The following is a 16,544-nucleotide window of genomic DNA, read 5'->3' on the forward strand; positions in this document are numbered from 1 at the left end:
AAGAAAATGCATGTGTACTCCATCAAAATGAAACTCAAGGCTCAAGCCCATAAAGAAACTCACAAACATTTATTTTTTTAAATAATAATAAAAAAATTGACATAAGAAGAGTAGGGGTGTAAAAGAACGCATCGTTCATCAAGTTTCGTTTGGCTCAACTTGTTAAGAGCTCGTTCGAATTCCTTTGATAAATTTAACGTACAAAGTTGAAACAAATATCTCTAAACTAGTTTTGTAAACGAACCGAGCTCAAACATGGGGATGTGTTCAACTCGTTTATGTTCGCGAGTTAGGTCATTAAGACCCCATTTTATGGTATATGTATAAGTGGTTTATTACATTGTTCGTTAAAAACTCGTTTAGGGCTATTGAAGAAGGCTCGTCAAGGACTCTTATAATTTGTGAACATTCTATTACCCTTACCAACAGAGCTCAAACAAAAATTTTGAAATTCATTAAGAGCTCAGCTCGTGTTCGAATTCATTAAAAATTTAACAATCAGCGCTCAAACATCCCTAAACCCGGCTCGCCATAGCTAGTTTATACTCCAAAGATAAAGTTCAATCAATCCATGAGGACACACATTTAGAGGTGGAAAGTAGCTGGTGGCCCGTCCATCAGAGTTCGTGGGCCTGCCCTTGTAACAGTAGGAGCGGGCCTGAGTAGGCCCGTTGGCTAATGTCATGGGTCGTACTGGGTCGGCCCCAAACGGGTCCCTCAGCCCGAATTACATCTATTTAGAATAGAAGGTGGCACCCATCATTCGTCATCACTCCATTGTTTTGTTGTACACCAATAAAATTATACGACCGTTAAACTTCATGCCCTCAAACCGGCATAACCAAAAAGCTCAAACCAAAAAAACCCGAACAGATCTGTCAGTGTCACTTAACAATTCCGTTCCTTGTTCTCGCAACACGGAGAATCCTCCAAATGATTCCAATTGAGTCGGAGAACGGCGTCGAAGGAGACGACGAGAGAGAAGTCGACGAAGAGGAAGAGGAAGAGGAGGAGAAGGAGGAGGAAGAAGAGGATGAGGAGGAGCCGAGGCTCAAGTACCTGAGAATGGGAGGCAGCGTTCCCTCGCTTTTAGCGAGTGATGCTGCTTCGTGCATCGCTGTCGCTGAGCGCATGATCGCCCTTGGGACGCTCGATTGCAAGGTCCACATCCTTGATTTTCTCGGGAATCAGGTAACTTCTTTGACTTTTTTTTTCTACTTCTTTTGATATTGTATCTGGTTGTGTTAGCGCTGAAAGTCAATTGTTATGGCAACCATAAGAGCTTGTTCCATCCGCCTCTTGATTGACAGGTTCAATCAGGGAAACCATCTTCCCACACATATTATTTGGGGTAATGTGGAGGTAAGGTCTGGGTCTGCAAACATCCTGCCTATTCCCGAGCCTGCTCAGTGCGGGAGTTGTTTACCTTTTTTACTTGAGCTGGTCCTGGATTTTCTCTGGCTGAGATGATTTAATCCGTTCATTCTGGATAGTTGTCCTTACACAGTACATTAGATGTCATGTGTCTTAAAAAAGTGCATTAGAGTAAATCTGAGGTGTTCCATGATTAATTAGCCTGTAATTGGTGGAATACACTCTTTTTATCTTCTTTTGTTGGACGAGAAACTACATCCTTCTCTTTTTTACCGGGAAGGACCCAACAGAACTAGCGATAAAAGAGACTGATAAAAACATCTAAGCTACCAATAAAACTTATAGACTAGGTAGTAGGTAACAAGGCAAAGAACTTCCTTTCACAAGGGTCCCGTAGGCCGTAGTGGAGGCAGGTTGGTTTAGGGAAAGGTATACTTAGCCTTACATCCACAATGAGAAGAGGCTCTTTTTAGGATTTGAACTCATGTGGTGAAGCAAACTTATGGGCTACCTAATTCCAGAAAATGTTGAAATTGCAAAAATAATTGTATGAAACATGGCCAGAATTCAAAATTTGTAAACTCATCACTTTGGAAATCTGATTACTGGTTTCTTCGTCATGTAGAATGCCTTTTTTTTTCTTACCTCTTGGTTTTCCGCATGATTCATTTGCAATCCGCCATAAAAGTTGAATATTTCTTTTCACGAATAGTAAATCTGTAAATCACACTTCTCAACCAAGCTTTCTTCTCATAGCCTAAAACTTGGAAGTCTTTCAGACTACGTTACCATATACACGTGTGTGTGTGTGTGTCTCTGTAAGTATATAAGGGATTGAAAGTTTGAAACAACTAAGATAAAGTAAGGGAATACTATTCCTACTATTTATTCCTGGCTATCCGTTTCTGTTATTTGTGATACATCTAGGAATTTTTCTTCTTGTAATTAACATTGCACTAGCATTTTGGCTGTTTCTGAAATCGGCCTTCCTGCATCACTTGTAGTGGTACAACATAGAGGTCACGGGTTTAATTTATGGAAACAACCTCTCCATATTTGTGCACTTGAGTTGTTTTAATATATTTCTTACCAGTCAAAATCTTAAAGTCTAGTTCGTGATGCATTTATGTTTCTTAGGGATGCTGAGGATCATATTACTTGGCTTCTTCAACATGGATGGCATGAAAAGGTTTTAGCAGCAGTTGAAGCAGGTCAAGGACAGAGTGAACTCCTTGACTAGGTAATTAGTTTATCTTTGTGCACCATCATATACCCTGTAATTTGTGGCATGTTGTGTACACTGCGTATATTTTATAGTTTGATCAATCTTTATACAAAACTATACTTGTAATTCATGGGAACTAGAACTTGTTTGATATCTGTGTGATGAAATAGTACGTATTTTATGTTGGAGATTCATTATGATCTTATTGTCAGTAGAGTATCAGGTTAGAGCTGTTAAGTAGCCTGTCTTTCCTGTTTCATTTTATTTGGTCTTCCAATTTTAGTTATGTCTCTTTAATTCTTGAGACTGTTGATTCTAACGAATTATTGTTTCGTGCAATATGAGTAGGTGGGTTCAGATACCTTGATCATTTGATTGTAGAAAGGAAATATTCTGAGGCTGCATCTTTGTGTCCCAAATTGTTGCGAGGGTCTGCTTTGCATGGGAGAGGTATTTGAAAACCAATGTCCATTACGTTTACAGCCCTTTCTTATTAATAACTGACAGTGGGCTGCTTTTGGTAGATGGGTTTTTCATTTTGCTCATCTCCGTCAACTTCCTGTATTGGTTCCATACATGCCGTCAGATAACCCCAGACTTCGTGATACATCTTATGAGGTTTTGGGACAAAGATGCGTGTGTAAATGGTGGATGTATGTATGTGTCTGTATGCATATGAAGATGTATCACTATACAATTCATGTGTTTTACTTTCATTTTCTTATGAAGGCAAATGGGGTGCCATTGTTTGTTGTGAAACAGGTTGCTTTTGTAGCGCTGGCTACAGATCCATCTCTCCATAAGGATCTTTTATCAACTGTTAAATCTTGGCCACCTGTCATATATTCTGCATTTCCTGTTATATCTGCCATAGAACCCCAGCTGAATACTTCATCCATGACTGATTCCCTAAAAGAGGTTAGTTCGAGAATTTTTGTATACAGGATGAGTCTGGAACTTTGGTTGCAGGGTGTTTTTGATTGTATGGTACTCTGTATCAGGCACTATCAGAGCTCTATGTAATTGATGGGCAGTATGGAAAGCTTTTTCGCTCTTCGCTGATGGAAGTATTTGATGCAGATCCTTTCTCACCAAGTTTGTGTACAAAATAGCCAGCAACATATTTGTTTGATTATTACTTATTCTACTCAAAACATCAAGATCAGTGATGTGATTTTGATTTTTGACAATTTTTTCTTTCATTTGACCGCTGCTATCCCCACAGCTGATGAAGCCAGATATCTTTGACTTCGTGGAAAAGCATAACTTACGTGATTCTATTCATGAAAAGGTATGTAATGCTGATAATCTCCATTCGAAAACCATTAGTTCTCCTATTTCAGTCTTAAGTAATCGCTACATTGCTATTGCTATGCTGGATGAAAATTGTTTGCAATTAGTAGTTTAATGAGCCTTATCCAAATATGATAAATCACCACTGCATGCTTACTGTTATATCATAAAATACAAGTGGCATACTAGTGTGTGATTGCACTTCCTCTCTAACATTCTTCGTTTGCCTGTGCCTGAGCAGGTTGTCCAATTGACGATGATCGATTGCAAGCATGCAGTTCCTTTGTTCATTCAATACAGGGACTTAATCACTCCTTCTGAAGTTGTTTCACAAATAATACATGTGATAAAAAATATTTCTTGCATTTATATCTTCATTCACTATTTGAAGCCAATCCACATGATGGAAAGGATTTTCAGGATATGCAGGTACCTAAGAAAGTGTTATGCTTTTTTTTTTTTTTAATGATAACACCATAACATAATTGATGGATTTTCTTTTGTTACTTTTTAGAATTTCAGTATTTAAGAAACATGCTCCTTAATTCCTTTCTAAAAGAAAAAGAGTAGTTATTCATGATGATTTGAGAAAATCATACTTAGCCCCTATTTTTGCCTAATCAACTAGTCCGGACTTGAACATAGACTTTGATCAATTGACCTCAGTTTCTATTATGAAATTATAAGAATTTCCATTGTCTATTCTGATTTTAAATAATAAATGTGTTATTTGATATTGTATTAGTGGTTTACTTCATCAGATGTGATGTTTGCCACCATGAGCAGCAGTTCCCCATTTTGTTGGTTATATGCGACGGGTTGGCATTTTGTTTGACCATGATTATATCGATTAGTCCGTTACGCTTAAAAACTTATATTTCTGGTTTTATAGTTTTCTTTTTTTAATCAGGTGGACATTTTGTAGAGAAATTGAAATAATTATGTTGTTACTTCAAAGAAGCAAGGCCAGCAATTTTCTTGAGTAACAAAGATGATTCACAATTGAAAAGGGATGACAAAGGTGCTTCTCAGTCGATTGTGTTTTGATCCCTTACACATACAAAGCGAGTCAGTGATTGTGTTTTTTACTGTCACTCATATCACACAACTCGTCTAATGGATTCCATCAATATTGTTACTGGCAATGAAGGGACTGGAGCCACTTCCGAGGAAGCTGGGCTAGATTATGACTATAAGGATGAGGACGAGGACGAGGACGATACTCATTCAGACGTTCCTCGTCTGCGATGTATATCATGTACTACCGCTGTTAGTTAAGTCAGTAACTTTTTATAAGGTGGTTGGGTCTAGTTTTTTATAGTAAAACTAACGAAAACTCTATATGTCCCTAACAATTTCTTCCATGACCGGCCATAATAGTATTACGTTATTTAATTACATTGAATTTTGTTATCAAGTTATATAATTACATTGATTTTTGTTATTACGTGGTCTAATTACATTGAATTTTGCTATTACATTGTGTAATTGTTATGGTTGAATTTGTTAGGGATACTCCGAGAGATAAAAGAGCAGATGCATATTTTGCCTGAGAAAGATAATTAACCAAGTTTAATCATTTGTGCTAGTGATGACTAAGGTAGGACCTTTTGAAACTAATATAGGTCTTGCAATCCTCGCGCAAGGACATGTTTTTTGAGTCTAAGAATCAATGACGATGGTCAATGAAAAACAAATCTTTTTGGATTGGTCTAGAGCGGACAATATCCTTGATATGTTTGGACGGATTGAAGCGTGCTTTTACCCACAATCAATTCTGACCCAACCATTTTTGAATGGTTTGTTTCCATTATTTCCAGGTTATACCCAACAAGCTTCATAGATGTTTCCTTGCGCACTTCCTGTTTCTTCTCTTTTCCGCTAACTTTTCCCCGCATAGATGTTGCGCACTTGAATTTATTTATTTATATAAATCTATAATGGAAAAGACAATTTCCGCATAAACTCGTGTATCGCATAAACTCGTGCATCACATGTCAGGAAAAAAGTGCCTTCGATTTGATGACATCAATGATTTATGACGTCATCTTAGGAAAAAAACATATTTGGTTGGTTATAGTTTATATGACTTGTTTTGAAATAAGTAATAATTAAAAAGAAAATAAATGGGGATACACCTTATCCACATTAATCAAATGTAAGTGCTCCCCCACCATTAATTAGCATGATTGGAGATAAAATTAGACCACCCACTTATTGGCTTAATGTGCCTCTCATGATGATGGGATGGAAATATTTGTTCGTGTTAGGTATTACTATTATTTCATCGTGTCATATTTCACCACTTTTTGCATTTCGCCAACATAAGATATCACAAATCTCAGTTCACTCTCATTAACAATATTGTTTGTTTTGGGTTTATCAGTTGATTGTGAATACATCACAACCACACATATTTGTTTTTCATGGGTTATCACCAATAATACTTAAGTCAAAGGAAAAAAAAACAACGTTGTATGAAAGATGTAGGATTACACTCTTGACATAAGAAACAAAAATCTCAATGTGGATAATAGTAAAGAAAATGGTACCACCATATATATATAATATAATATATAATTTCAGTTTCTAACTATCAACAACGAGTTTTCTTGGAGGGGAACATTTTGTAGTAACTCCGTAGGTAAAAGTGTTTATGCGAAAACACTATTGAAATGAGTAACCTCTTGAAAAGACAAAGTCGTGTGGACTACGGAAACGAAACAAGTTAAAGCGAAAAATATTATTGATGTGTACTGGGTTGAAAAACGATCTGGACTTGTATGTAATTGATTATGGATCGGGATGACCTTAAAGATTAAGATGTCATCATTTCTGGTGTGAAATCATGTCCAAGTCAACCGAATTTTTTGTCGTGATTTGCCATCCGAAGAATCACAGAAATTCATCATCTCATTGTTGCCTATATAAATTGGTAACAAACCAAAGCCTATGATATCGAGCCACGAGTTAAGGGTATAGCCTGAAACAAAAAGGCCATGCATAGACTTTCATTTCTTCCATTGTTCTCACTCTTCTTCTTCTTCTTCCTTTTCTTCTCCTTTAGTATTACTTCTGTTTCTGCAACACCGAGGCTCGGAGCATTTCGAAGTTTCGGAAAATCCGAAATACTCAAAACTGCAGCCACAACTGCTACTATTGACGACTTTCAGACATTCTTGTATCCCCAAACACTCGATCACTTCAACTATAAACCTGAGAGCTACACCACTTTTGATCAAAGATATGCAATCAATTTCAAATACTGGGGAGGTGCAAAGACTAATTCCCCGATTCTCGCGTTCCTTGGCGAAGAATCATCCATGGATTACGATCTAAGTGTTATCGGATTCCTCACTGATAACGCCCCTCGTTTTAAGGCTCTCCTGGTGTTTATAGAGGTAACTCCTTGCAAATGCAGTAACTCTTGCAAATTCTCACGCCTAGTAATTTCGGCTCTATTTTCTTATACAGACCAAAGGCGATAGGAGACTTTATGGAGTTAACTCTCCTTTGTGGGTTTCGGCCTCGTTCTCTCGCATAGGCTCCTGTCCGATCTTACAGTCCGAGTTTAGAGATAACCTAACTGTCCGGTGGATATGTTGGGTTGAAGAATTCTCGATTATCAAAAAAAATACTTATGCTATTTTTTTTGATATATAATTAATTTTGTTGATCTTGCATGCAGCATCGCTACTATGGAAAATCAATCCCTTTTGGATCAACAGAAGAAGCATTAAGAAATGCAAGCTCTCTAGGGTACTTCAACTCGGCCCAAGCCATAGCAGATTATGCTGCTGTGCTCATGCTCATCAAGAAAAACTTATCTGCACATCTTTCTCCCATTATTGTCATTGGAGGGTCCTATGGGGGAAGTAAGTCATTATTGCAAAATTAATCCATAATTTAATTGCAACTTTATATATTTAATTAAAGGATATATATCTTGTTTTAATTAATTAATTAGCGTTTCCTTTTTACAGTGCTTGCATCTTGGTTCCGACTAAAGTATCCACATGTTGCTCTTGGAGCACTAGCTTCATCGGCTCCTATTCTTTACTTTGATGACATTGCACCACAATCTGGATACTATTCTGTTGTCACCAAAGACTTCAAAGTACGTAAATGCTAAGATATCGGTATTTTTTTTTAATCTCTACTATTCCAAATCTTGAGATGATCGACACACATTATCCATGTGAAATCGTGTGGGCCTCAAATGATTTAGATGAAATCGTGCTAGTCTATCTCAAATATTTAGGATAATCATGATAAAAAAAAATTGGGATCCGTAAGATGCTCGTTTAAAGTAACACAAAACGGACAACTTTATTTCTTTCATTAAACATTTTTTTTTCTTCATAATCATGAATCACAGTGATGAATATTGATCGATGCAGGAAACCAGTGAGAGTTGCTACCAGACAATAAGAAAATCATGGGCCAAAATCGACAAAGTAGCTTCCAAGCCTAATGGTCTTGCAATCCTCAGCAAGAAATTTAAGACCTGCAAGTAAGTAATTAATTAATAACAAAATCTCTAAATTAGTGATTAATTAACTCTTTTTTTTTTCTTTTTTTTTTGTTTCAGACCTTTGAAGAGAACATTTGAGTTGAAGGACTACTTGGACTCCATATATGCAGATGCAGCTCAATACAACGAACCTCCAATAAATCGTGTGAGAATAGTGTGTGGAGGCATTGATGGAGCATACAAGAGAACAGGAATTCTTGGCCAAATATTTGCAGGTGTTGTGGCTTATATGGGAAACAGATCTTGCTATGACATGAATGAATTCAATGAAGATACTAGTGATCAATCTCGTCGATGGAGATGGCAAGTACGTCACACCATTAACACTGCACATAAATCTGCACTATTTTATTTGTTCTATAATTAACTGTTTGAAATAGTCAACTGAAATACATTTAAGATATCGTCCGTTCTTGACCATGGTTCAACTGTCGCTATAATCATACTGTTCACTCTAGCCCACTGGCCGGCAGTCACTAGTGATTCTTAGACTCGACAAATGTGTCTTTAATGTGAGAGGAGTTGTGCTTTATTTATAAACCATTCGGCTGGGTTATACCAACCGATGTGAAATTTTTAGTCTCGACAATAACCATATAATATATATATATATATACTCACATGTATTCTCATATATTAAATTATAATATAATTTGCAGACGTGTAGTGAGATGGTGATGCCAATTGGGCATGATGACAAAGACACTATGTTCCCACCAGCACCCTTTAATCTAAGCAGCTACATCAATTCCTGCAAGAACTTGTTTGGAGTTCCCCCTCAGCCTCACTGGCTCACAACTTATTATGGCTGCCATGTATCTCTCTCTCTCTCTCTCTATATATATATATATATATATCAGGTATAGATGTAAATTAAGTACTATATATATCTGTTTGTAATAATATTTTTGAGATATATGATTTTTGGCAGGATTTAAAGTTGATTCTCCGTAGGTTTGCCAGCAACATCATATTCTCCAATGGTCTCAATGATCCTCACAGCAGTGGAGGGTACACAATATATTTGTTTTTTTCAAAATTTTTTATTTAATTTGCCCTGCAGGTTTAATAATTTTCATTTTTCCTTTTTGTGCTGCAGGGTGTTGACGAACGTATCAGATAGTATTGTTGCAGTCACCACAGTGAATGGTACTTATATATATATATATATATGCATATAATTCAGTTAATTTCAAAAACTACATATGAAATATGAGCGGATGATCGATCGTCACGAATTGAATTATAATCAAATTGCTTTGGCTCGTTTATGATATCAGTAATTGACGATTATGCAATTAATCAAACGATTTCGACTTTGCCTCAACTAAAAGGGAATATATAAACCCTTGATTAAAGATAAAATGATTAATTAATTAATTAATTAGTGCAGAAATAATTTTGCAGGATCTCATTGCCTAGATATACTTCCAGCTAAAGAAACTGATCCAGAATGGTTGGTCGCACAGCGAAATACTGAGGTCGAGATCATCCAAGGCTGGCTCTCTAAATACTACTATGACCTCCATGACTTTAAAGAACAAACTCATGTTTGATCATAATTCATATCATAATACATAAAAGCCACTCTAACTTTAAAGATTTTGAGGATTTATATATATGCAATAATTGTAAAATCTTCAAATTTTGAATCTTATATATTATAATACGAATGTCCAATATGATTAATTAGTGCTACTGCAATGAGAACCAATATTTTCACCTTTTTTGGACATCCGATATGAGTCTAAATTACTCGAGTCATCAGATTTACGCACACAAAAATCGTTCACCTGATGACAAGTGGCCACAAAGATATTACTTTGTAGTGGGGCTTGAATTTATTACATTTCGAGTCGATAAGATTTGTAGTAGTTGTTGAGGAGAATGTTAGCCCCTAAATCTTATAAAATGTTTTGTTGCGTATTATTTTAAGTTTGTTGGAGCAAAAGAGAAAAAGGATGTTGACATTTTGATGGACATGCTTAAAGTAAAAGTTAAAGACTTCTGTTTTAGACCAAAAAGATAAGTAGGCGACTAAGCCATCAAGACCTATTACACTATATATATATATATATATATATATATATATATATATATATATATATATATGCCACTATGAGAATGTCTCATACGTATGCCACATCTAGTGGTTCTGCTCTTAATCAACTAAATTAACTTCCAAATATGATTCCATCTTTATAAACTTGAAATTTGATTGGCTACCAAACGCCCCTGGAAGGGGGACAACATTTACTAATATATACTCCATAGAGGAAGAAAAAAAAAACACATTTTCTCTCTGCATTTATATGTTTCTACTTTGGCCTACAAAGGAAAGGGAAATGCAATGGAGCACTTGTAAGAATGGCCATTATTAATTATTTTTTATAACCTTGTGATTATATGCATGAATCTACCAAGAAAATGTTCACTTGTCCTGGCATGCATGTCATATACTAATATATGATGTACCAGGACGGCAGGACCAATACAAGGATCATGACAATTCATGAGATGTGAGATGAATCATGGGTTGTTGACATAAAAATAGTTAGTTTATTATTTCAAATTTAAAATATTATCAACCACCCATGAATTGATACAAAATTTCACTATGATATTTGTCATTATTGGTCGTGATGCTTATGTGACTCAATTACCTAATTTATTAGGTAAATCAATACAATCAAATGCATGACCTTTTCAAAAAAAAATTCAACCTCCACTGGCCAAGGCAGTATGACTTTATTTAGATTTTATGGGCTTTAACTCTGTGGACTTTGGAAAAGGCCCAAGGCCTTAAAGCTATTGGAAATAAACGAAAAGTCATAAATATGCTTCTGAACAGGCCTTAACTAGGCCCAATCTAAAACCACTTCAAGTATAGGACAGGCCTTGAAATTATTCCCAGTTTGGTCCAAAACACAGCCAGTCCAAACGTAAGGACGGAATGACAAATTCCTCTGCATTTTAATCTGTATATTTGAACTGGTAGGGAGGGAGAGCCTGTGACAGATCCGTCGTTCTTCCTAATCAAACAATGGAGAATCCGAAAGTTCAAGAGGTTCGTACACATATACCTAAGCCATACGTTTGTATCGATCGATTCAGTGATTCACACATCAATGTCTGGGTGCCATATTTTCTGTTTTCATTGCAGATTTTAGAGAGACAGGTATTGAATGTAGTCAAGGCGGTGGAGGACAAGCTGGACGAGGAGATCTCAGCCTTAGATCGCCTAGACAGTGACGACATTGAGGCTTTGAGGGAGCGGAGGCTGCAGCAGATGAAGAAGATGGCGGAGAAGCGTCGTCAGTATCTTGCTCTTGGCCATGGGGAGTACTCTGAGATCCCGTCCGAGAAGGAATTCTTCTCCGTCGTGAAATCCAGTGAACGGTTGGTTTGTCACTTCTATCGTGAGAACTGGCCTTGCAAGGTAAAGGCACTTAGAGGAACTAATGCATAGTTTTAGTTGCCTTTTTAGATTTTGAACAAGTTGGTTCAGGGCTTTTGGTGTTGAATGTTGGTTGAATTGGGGCACAATTTACCGATTTGGCTTGCGTGATTGAATTCCGGAGCTATTCTTGATATAACTACGTTGCAATCAGCCAATCAGTAAGTGTGTGTGAGTTGGTGCCTCAAGGAAATCAAACGTGTTTGGTGATTTGTGATTTTGTTTTGTTCAAATATATTTCCACTGCTCGATTGTGGTAAAGTTCAACCCAAGGGCTCTCTAGTATTTTTTTTTTTCAATGCGTCTCTGGAACAACTAGTATCACAATGTAATAGTTTTTAACTTTTTTAAAGAGGATAAGTAATAATTTTATGTCATCATGATTGAATTAGAGTGATTTCTTTGTTCTCATTCCTATTTTAGAGGTGATGGTTGCTATCAAGCTTTAGTCACTTTGGTTTTCATTCTTTTGATATGTTGATAATCATCACTATGTAAGATACTAGTTTTCATATCCATCACTTGGGCTTTATGCTAGCTTCTATTCACTTGCACATCTTATTTAGAAGGTAAAAGAATTATAGGTTTAATGTTTCGATATTATGCTTGGAGGTTATTCAAACTTTTGTCTACCTGCGGAATACAAGAGGGCTTCGGACTAGCTTTGATATAGATGTTGGTGGTTAATGTTTTCATGGGAGAGGGAAACATGATTAGAACTAGGGTTTCTTCAATTTCCTAAAAGGTTGTGATCTATGTTTAAGAGAAATAGCGAACAAATTTCTTTGTTTGGAGATCTGCTAGTGGGTCTGGTTATGTCACTTAATTTACTGATCAGATCAAGGATTGTGCTAGATTTTAATTTTACATATAAAATGTGATTTTAGATGGATATGAACAAGTTTAGTGATAGACTGGACATTGAGATTTTATGTTGTTGCTTCATTTTTACACAAGACCAGCTATCTACTTATGATTGCATACCATCTATCGAATACACCTTTCATTTGATGTTATCATTCTTGAGGTTAATGTGGCATGATAGTGAGACGTAATTCTATTTAGTTGCTGTAACCAAAATTTTCAAGAATAATCGATTTTATACTTTATTTGCAGGTGATGGACAAACATATGAGTATATTGGCAAAGCAGCACATGGAGACACGGTTTGTAAAAATTCAAGCTGAGAAAAGTCCATTCTTGTCGGAGAGGCTTAAGATCATTGTTTTACCAACTCTTGCACTTGTAAGGAAGGGCAAAGTGGAAGACTACGTGGTATGTTAATGGATAGATGAATGTCCAATTGGACAAACCTTTAATCAAATGATAATAATGTTTTGCTTTTGATGTTAACTTCCAATCGTATTTCTAGGTAGGATTTGATGAGCTTGGTGGGACAGATGAGTTTAGCACTGAGGAACTGGAGGAAAGGCTTGCTAAGGCTCAAGTCATCATATTTGAAGGTGAATCTTCTCAGAGTATTGTAAAATCAAGTGCACAAACCAAGAGGAGTGTCCGACAAAGTGCAAATTGTGACTCCAATTCAGACTAAACTTGCACGGCAGGTGAAAGCGATCTGTTTTGATTAGTTATAGAGGATGGTCTACTCAATCTTTATGATTGATCAGATATGATATGTATTTTTTGTAAAATTGTGCAGTCAATGTCTTATTGATTAAAATCAACTTCTGGAAATATTTTTCCTGTTTTCAAATATATGGGAATGGAAATTTGGGAGAGCCAAAGAAAAAATGAAGTTATATCTTGTCAAAAGCTTTTATGGCAAAAATTGACTTGCAATTTTTTTAAAACATATGTTCAGTTTTTTTTTTTTTTTTTTTTGCTTTCATGGAATATGAACTATTCTCCAGCAACTCTCACTTCTTCCACTACTCTTCCCTTCTTTTATTTGTCTCCATAGCTCTTCAATTCAACATTGTCACTCGTCTCTCTGCATTGGCAGTCTCCACAGGTAAGTTTACATCTCTTCTTTTTCCTCTTTGATTGCTCAATTTGGAAGGCATATTATATTTTGTTTTGGTGTTTGATTTTGATTGGACATGGATTTCTTTCGCACTGACTTTGATATGCTAGACATGTCTGTTTGATCAACTTTGTGTCTGTTTGTTTGTTGACTTTGCTAGAGAGTCTGCATGTGTGGCTTGCAAACTCATCACTATGTTCACTCATTGCTGTTCATCTCCATTGAGTTTGTTCTTTTGTGTTTGTTGAATTTTATTAGCAATGAAGTTTAGTGATTATCCATCAATAGAAGATGTATTGAACATGGTAGAATAATCTCGAGTCATATCTTGTCGAGAACTGCATTTTTCAGTGTCATTTTCTATTTGTAGCAAACTCCTTAGCGCAATTTTCCTAGACATGGGCTAGAGAGCTCTGTTATGGAAGGAAGCCATGCCAGCCTATTCCTTGAAAATCTGATTTTTTCCTAGTCTTTTTGATGAATATTTGTCAAATATAGTATCGATCGTTTCGTGAGAGGGAGGATTCGAACTCTAGCCATGAAAATGATACATCATCTTTATTATTCCAACCATAGCTCCGGTGTATTGACCATTTCTATCCAGTCTTGTCTTCTTCTTTTTTCTTTTATTAATTCTGGAATCTCTTATTTTTTCCGTAGAGAAAGTGTCCTTATAGTATTGACCGCTTCTATTCAGTCTTGTCTTCTTTTTTTAATTCTAGAATCTCTTATTTTTTCCACTTCAACTTTATCATTCAACAATTTGGCACAAAAAAATTGGATGCCAGATGGCACGCCATCAATAATCACAATTATTCTTATAATAATTTTATACACACATCACTCAACCGTCACGCATTTTTTTGTAAAATACAATTTTCACAATTCAGCATAATAATAATTAAATTAATTTTTTTTTATAAATAGTGTACTGTGCAATCTAATAAATGGGAGGAGGGGAGCCCGCAGTATTTTTATGACTGTCAAGTTTTTATCGCACTGGTCAATACTGTTGTCTACCTTCTGTGTACTCCCACATCGGTTAGTTTAGTTCCTCTGGAGTAGTATATAAGTTCCCACTACAACACACTTTTTTGCCTGTGATGAAATATTCACGGGTAGTGTGTTGTAGTATTGCTCACATCTACTTTAGTTGTATCTCAAAAAAAAAAACATGAGGTTTTTTTTTTTTTTTTTGAATTCAAAAACAATATTGAAAAGTTGATCCCTCACTCACCGTCTAATTAATAAATACAATTTTTTTAAAATAATTATGTCAATTGACATTTTCTTTTCAGTGCAAGGTGTACCGTATCACGGGCAGTACTTGACCGCTTCTCATGTGGGCCAGGGCCTCGATATTCAGGAAACTGAGAAGTGAGAAGGCGATTTTACTAAAATGGTAATCTTATCCTCCACGAATTTCTTTAAACAATGCCTCCACTTTGGAAAGCTTACAGGGGTATATTAGTCACTCAAAAAAACACTCAATGCTTTGTCTTTAATTAATGATTTTAAATTTAATAAAGTAGCCAAAAAAAGAAGAAACACAAGACGTGGATTCTATTCTATATAGCTTTTGAAAGCCGACCAACCCACCAACAACATAAAGTAAAAAATGTGAAATAATTGTGTATTGGGTTGTGTTAAAAGTAAGTCCATTGCTATCCAAAACAAAAAAGAGAGCAAGCCCACTGTTTAGATATATGAGAGCATCCACAATGGTGCTATATTTAACATTGTTAACAATACTTTTTGGATAAATATAGTGCTATATCATCACAATGGGTATAATGGTATGTATTTCAAGTACTTGAAATGTTACTTTTTTGCATGCACACAATGGGTGAAAAATGACACTTGAAAGTTTAGTTGTGGAAAAATGATACTTGAGAGTTGGAGTATATATAGTTAATGAATAGTGAAGAGAGATGATGAAAATGAAGAGAGAAGTGATGAAAATGAAGAAAGAGAAGATTAAAAGGAAGAGAGAGGTGATGAAAAGAAAGAGAGAGAAGATGAAAAGGAAGAGAGAGAAAATAGAGAAAATGAATATAGAGTGTTGGAATTTATGGAGTGTTGATGAATAGTGTTTATTATGGGACCCACTCATCCAATTAAATTGTGCCACATAGGAGAGAGGAGAAGAGAGAGAATGATTTTGAAGTGCTGTATTATATTACTACTACTGTGGATGCTCTGACATCTCTATTTTAATGGTGGTGGATGATGGACCCTTTTAAGCTAACACACAAGTAGTGTGCCCCACCCAAAAAGATTGGATTATGATAGCATCAATAATAGCTCTAATTCTTTTCTATTAATTTTCTTTTAATGGCCTGCCTTTTGACTCTTGATTGTTTGAGAGGAGATTGATATTTGTTTATAAATCACTCTATCGGGTTAAGGAACACAAGAACGGGTCTTTTTTGGTGACTAGAATGAAAGCATGTATTCTAGTCTAGAAGGAATGTGGTATAATAAATAAAAATTTTGTCGTCTAAAAAAATAAAAAAAGTGGATGAGGAAATAATCAGTTTACCGAATACGGAGATAAAAACAGCAACCGAAACTCTCATTCTCTTATCTTCCTTTCCTTCCACGTGTATTATTAATCTATCTATATCAATACGATACGGGGAAAACTGGAGAATTAAAATAAATAATTAATTTATTA

At 35.8% G+C, this 16,544-nt stretch overlaps 3 protein-coding genes and 1 pseudogene across 5 annotated transcripts; all 4 read left to right on the forward strand.

Annotated features, from left to right (window-relative positions):
* Positions 1-785: 785 nt before the first annotated feature.
* On the forward strand, positions 786-5,106 carry LOC119990967 (vacuolar protein sorting-associated protein 41 homolog). 3 transcript variants are annotated; one of them, XM_038837117.1, is made up of 7 exons: positions 786-1,191; positions 2,512-2,614; positions 2,948-3,049; positions 3,124-3,517; positions 3,601-3,694; positions 3,825-3,890; positions 5,043-5,106. In XM_038837117.1, exons 4-6 carry the CDS (start codon positions 3,176-3,178, stop codon positions 3,845-3,847), a joined length of 459 nt encoding a protein of 152 aa, XP_038693045.1. In that variant the 5' UTR covers positions 786-1,191; positions 2,512-2,614; positions 2,948-3,049; positions 3,124-3,175; the 3' UTR covers positions 3,848-3,890; positions 5,043-5,106. The 3 variants fall into 3 exon arrangements, with proteins under 3 accessions (XP_038693045.1, XP_038693047.1, XP_038693044.1); XM_038837119.1 differs by lacking the exons at positions 786-1,191; positions 2,512-2,614; positions 2,948-3,049; positions 5,043-5,106 and adding exons at positions 4,134-4,321; positions 4,803-4,996 and having other exon boundaries at positions 3,059-3,252; positions 3,362-3,517; positions 3,601-3,700; XM_038837116.1 differs by lacking the exons at positions 786-1,191; positions 2,512-2,614; positions 2,948-3,049; positions 5,043-5,106 and adding exons at positions 4,134-4,321; positions 4,803-4,996 and having other exon boundaries at positions 3,059-3,517; positions 3,601-3,700.
* LOC119991546 lies at positions 4,024-5,258 on the forward strand (annotated as a pseudogene).
* Positions 5,259-6,867: 1,609 nt separating this feature from the next.
* On the forward strand, positions 6,868-10,120 carry LOC119992143 (lysosomal Pro-X carboxypeptidase). Its single transcript, XM_038838793.1, has 9 exons — positions 6,868-7,293; positions 7,581-7,767; positions 7,876-8,009; positions 8,293-8,405; positions 8,484-8,733; positions 9,086-9,241; positions 9,358-9,437; positions 9,526-9,575; positions 9,834-10,120. The coding sequence occupies exons 1-9, from the start codon at positions 6,892-6,894 to the stop codon at positions 9,980-9,982; spliced, it is 1,521 nt and encodes a 506-aa protein (XP_038694721.1). The 5' UTR covers positions 6,868-6,891; the 3' UTR covers positions 9,983-10,120.
* A 1,225-nt stretch (positions 10,121-11,345) lies between these two features.
* Positions 11,346-13,635, forward strand: LOC119991959 (thioredoxin domain-containing protein 9 homolog). The gene is made up of 4 exons (XM_038838520.1): positions 11,346-11,493; positions 11,590-11,865; positions 13,000-13,158; positions 13,256-13,635. The coding sequence occupies exons 1-4, from the start codon at positions 11,470-11,472 to the stop codon at positions 13,433-13,435; spliced, it is 639 nt and encodes a 212-aa protein (XP_038694448.1). The 5' UTR covers positions 11,346-11,469; the 3' UTR covers positions 13,436-13,635.
* Positions 13,636-16,544: the final 2,909 nt, after the last annotated feature.

The sequence above is a fragment of the Tripterygium wilfordii genome, chromosome 22 (assembly GCF_013401445.1).
Source record: "Tripterygium wilfordii isolate XIE 37 chromosome 22, ASM1340144v1, whole genome shotgun sequence".
NCBI lineage: Eukaryota > Viridiplantae > Streptophyta > Magnoliopsida > Celastrales > Celastraceae > Tripterygium > Tripterygium wilfordii.

Bases quoted from the DNA above. Each gene is read 5' to 3' on its own strand.
- LOC119990967 (XM_038837116.1), top strand. From the start codon at position 3,176: ATGCCGTCAGATAACCCCAGACTTCGTGATACATCTTATGAGGTTTTG. The intron at 3,518-3,600 runs GTTAGTTCGAGA...ACTCTGTATCAG, and splicing joins TGACTGATTCCCTAAAAGAG to GCACTATCAGAGCTCTATGT. The intron at 3,701-3,824 runs GTACAAAATAGC...CTATCCCCACAG, and splicing joins TCCTTTCTCACCAAGTTTGT to CTGATGAAGCCAGATATCTT.
- LOC119992143 (XM_038838793.1), top strand. From the start codon at position 6,892: ATGCATAGACTTTCATTTCTTCCATTGTTCTCACTCTTCTTCTTCTTC. The intron at 7,768-7,875 runs GTAAGTCATTAT...TCCTTTTTACAG, and splicing joins TGGAGGGTCCTATGGGGGAA to TGCTTGCATCTTGGTTCCGA. The intron at 9,242-9,357 runs GTATCTCTCTCT...GATTTTTGGCAG, and splicing joins CAACTTATTATGGCTGCCAT to GATTTAAAGTTGATTCTCCG.
- LOC119991959 (XM_038838520.1), top strand. From the start codon at position 11,470: ATGGAGAATCCGAAAGTTCAAGAG. The intron at 11,494-11,589 runs GTTCGTACACAT...TTTTCATTGCAG, and splicing joins AGAATCCGAAAGTTCAAGAG to ATTTTAGAGAGACAGGTATT. The intron at 11,866-12,999 runs GTAAAGGCACTT...CTTTATTTGCAG, and splicing joins GTGAGAACTGGCCTTGCAAG to GTGATGGACAAACATATGAG.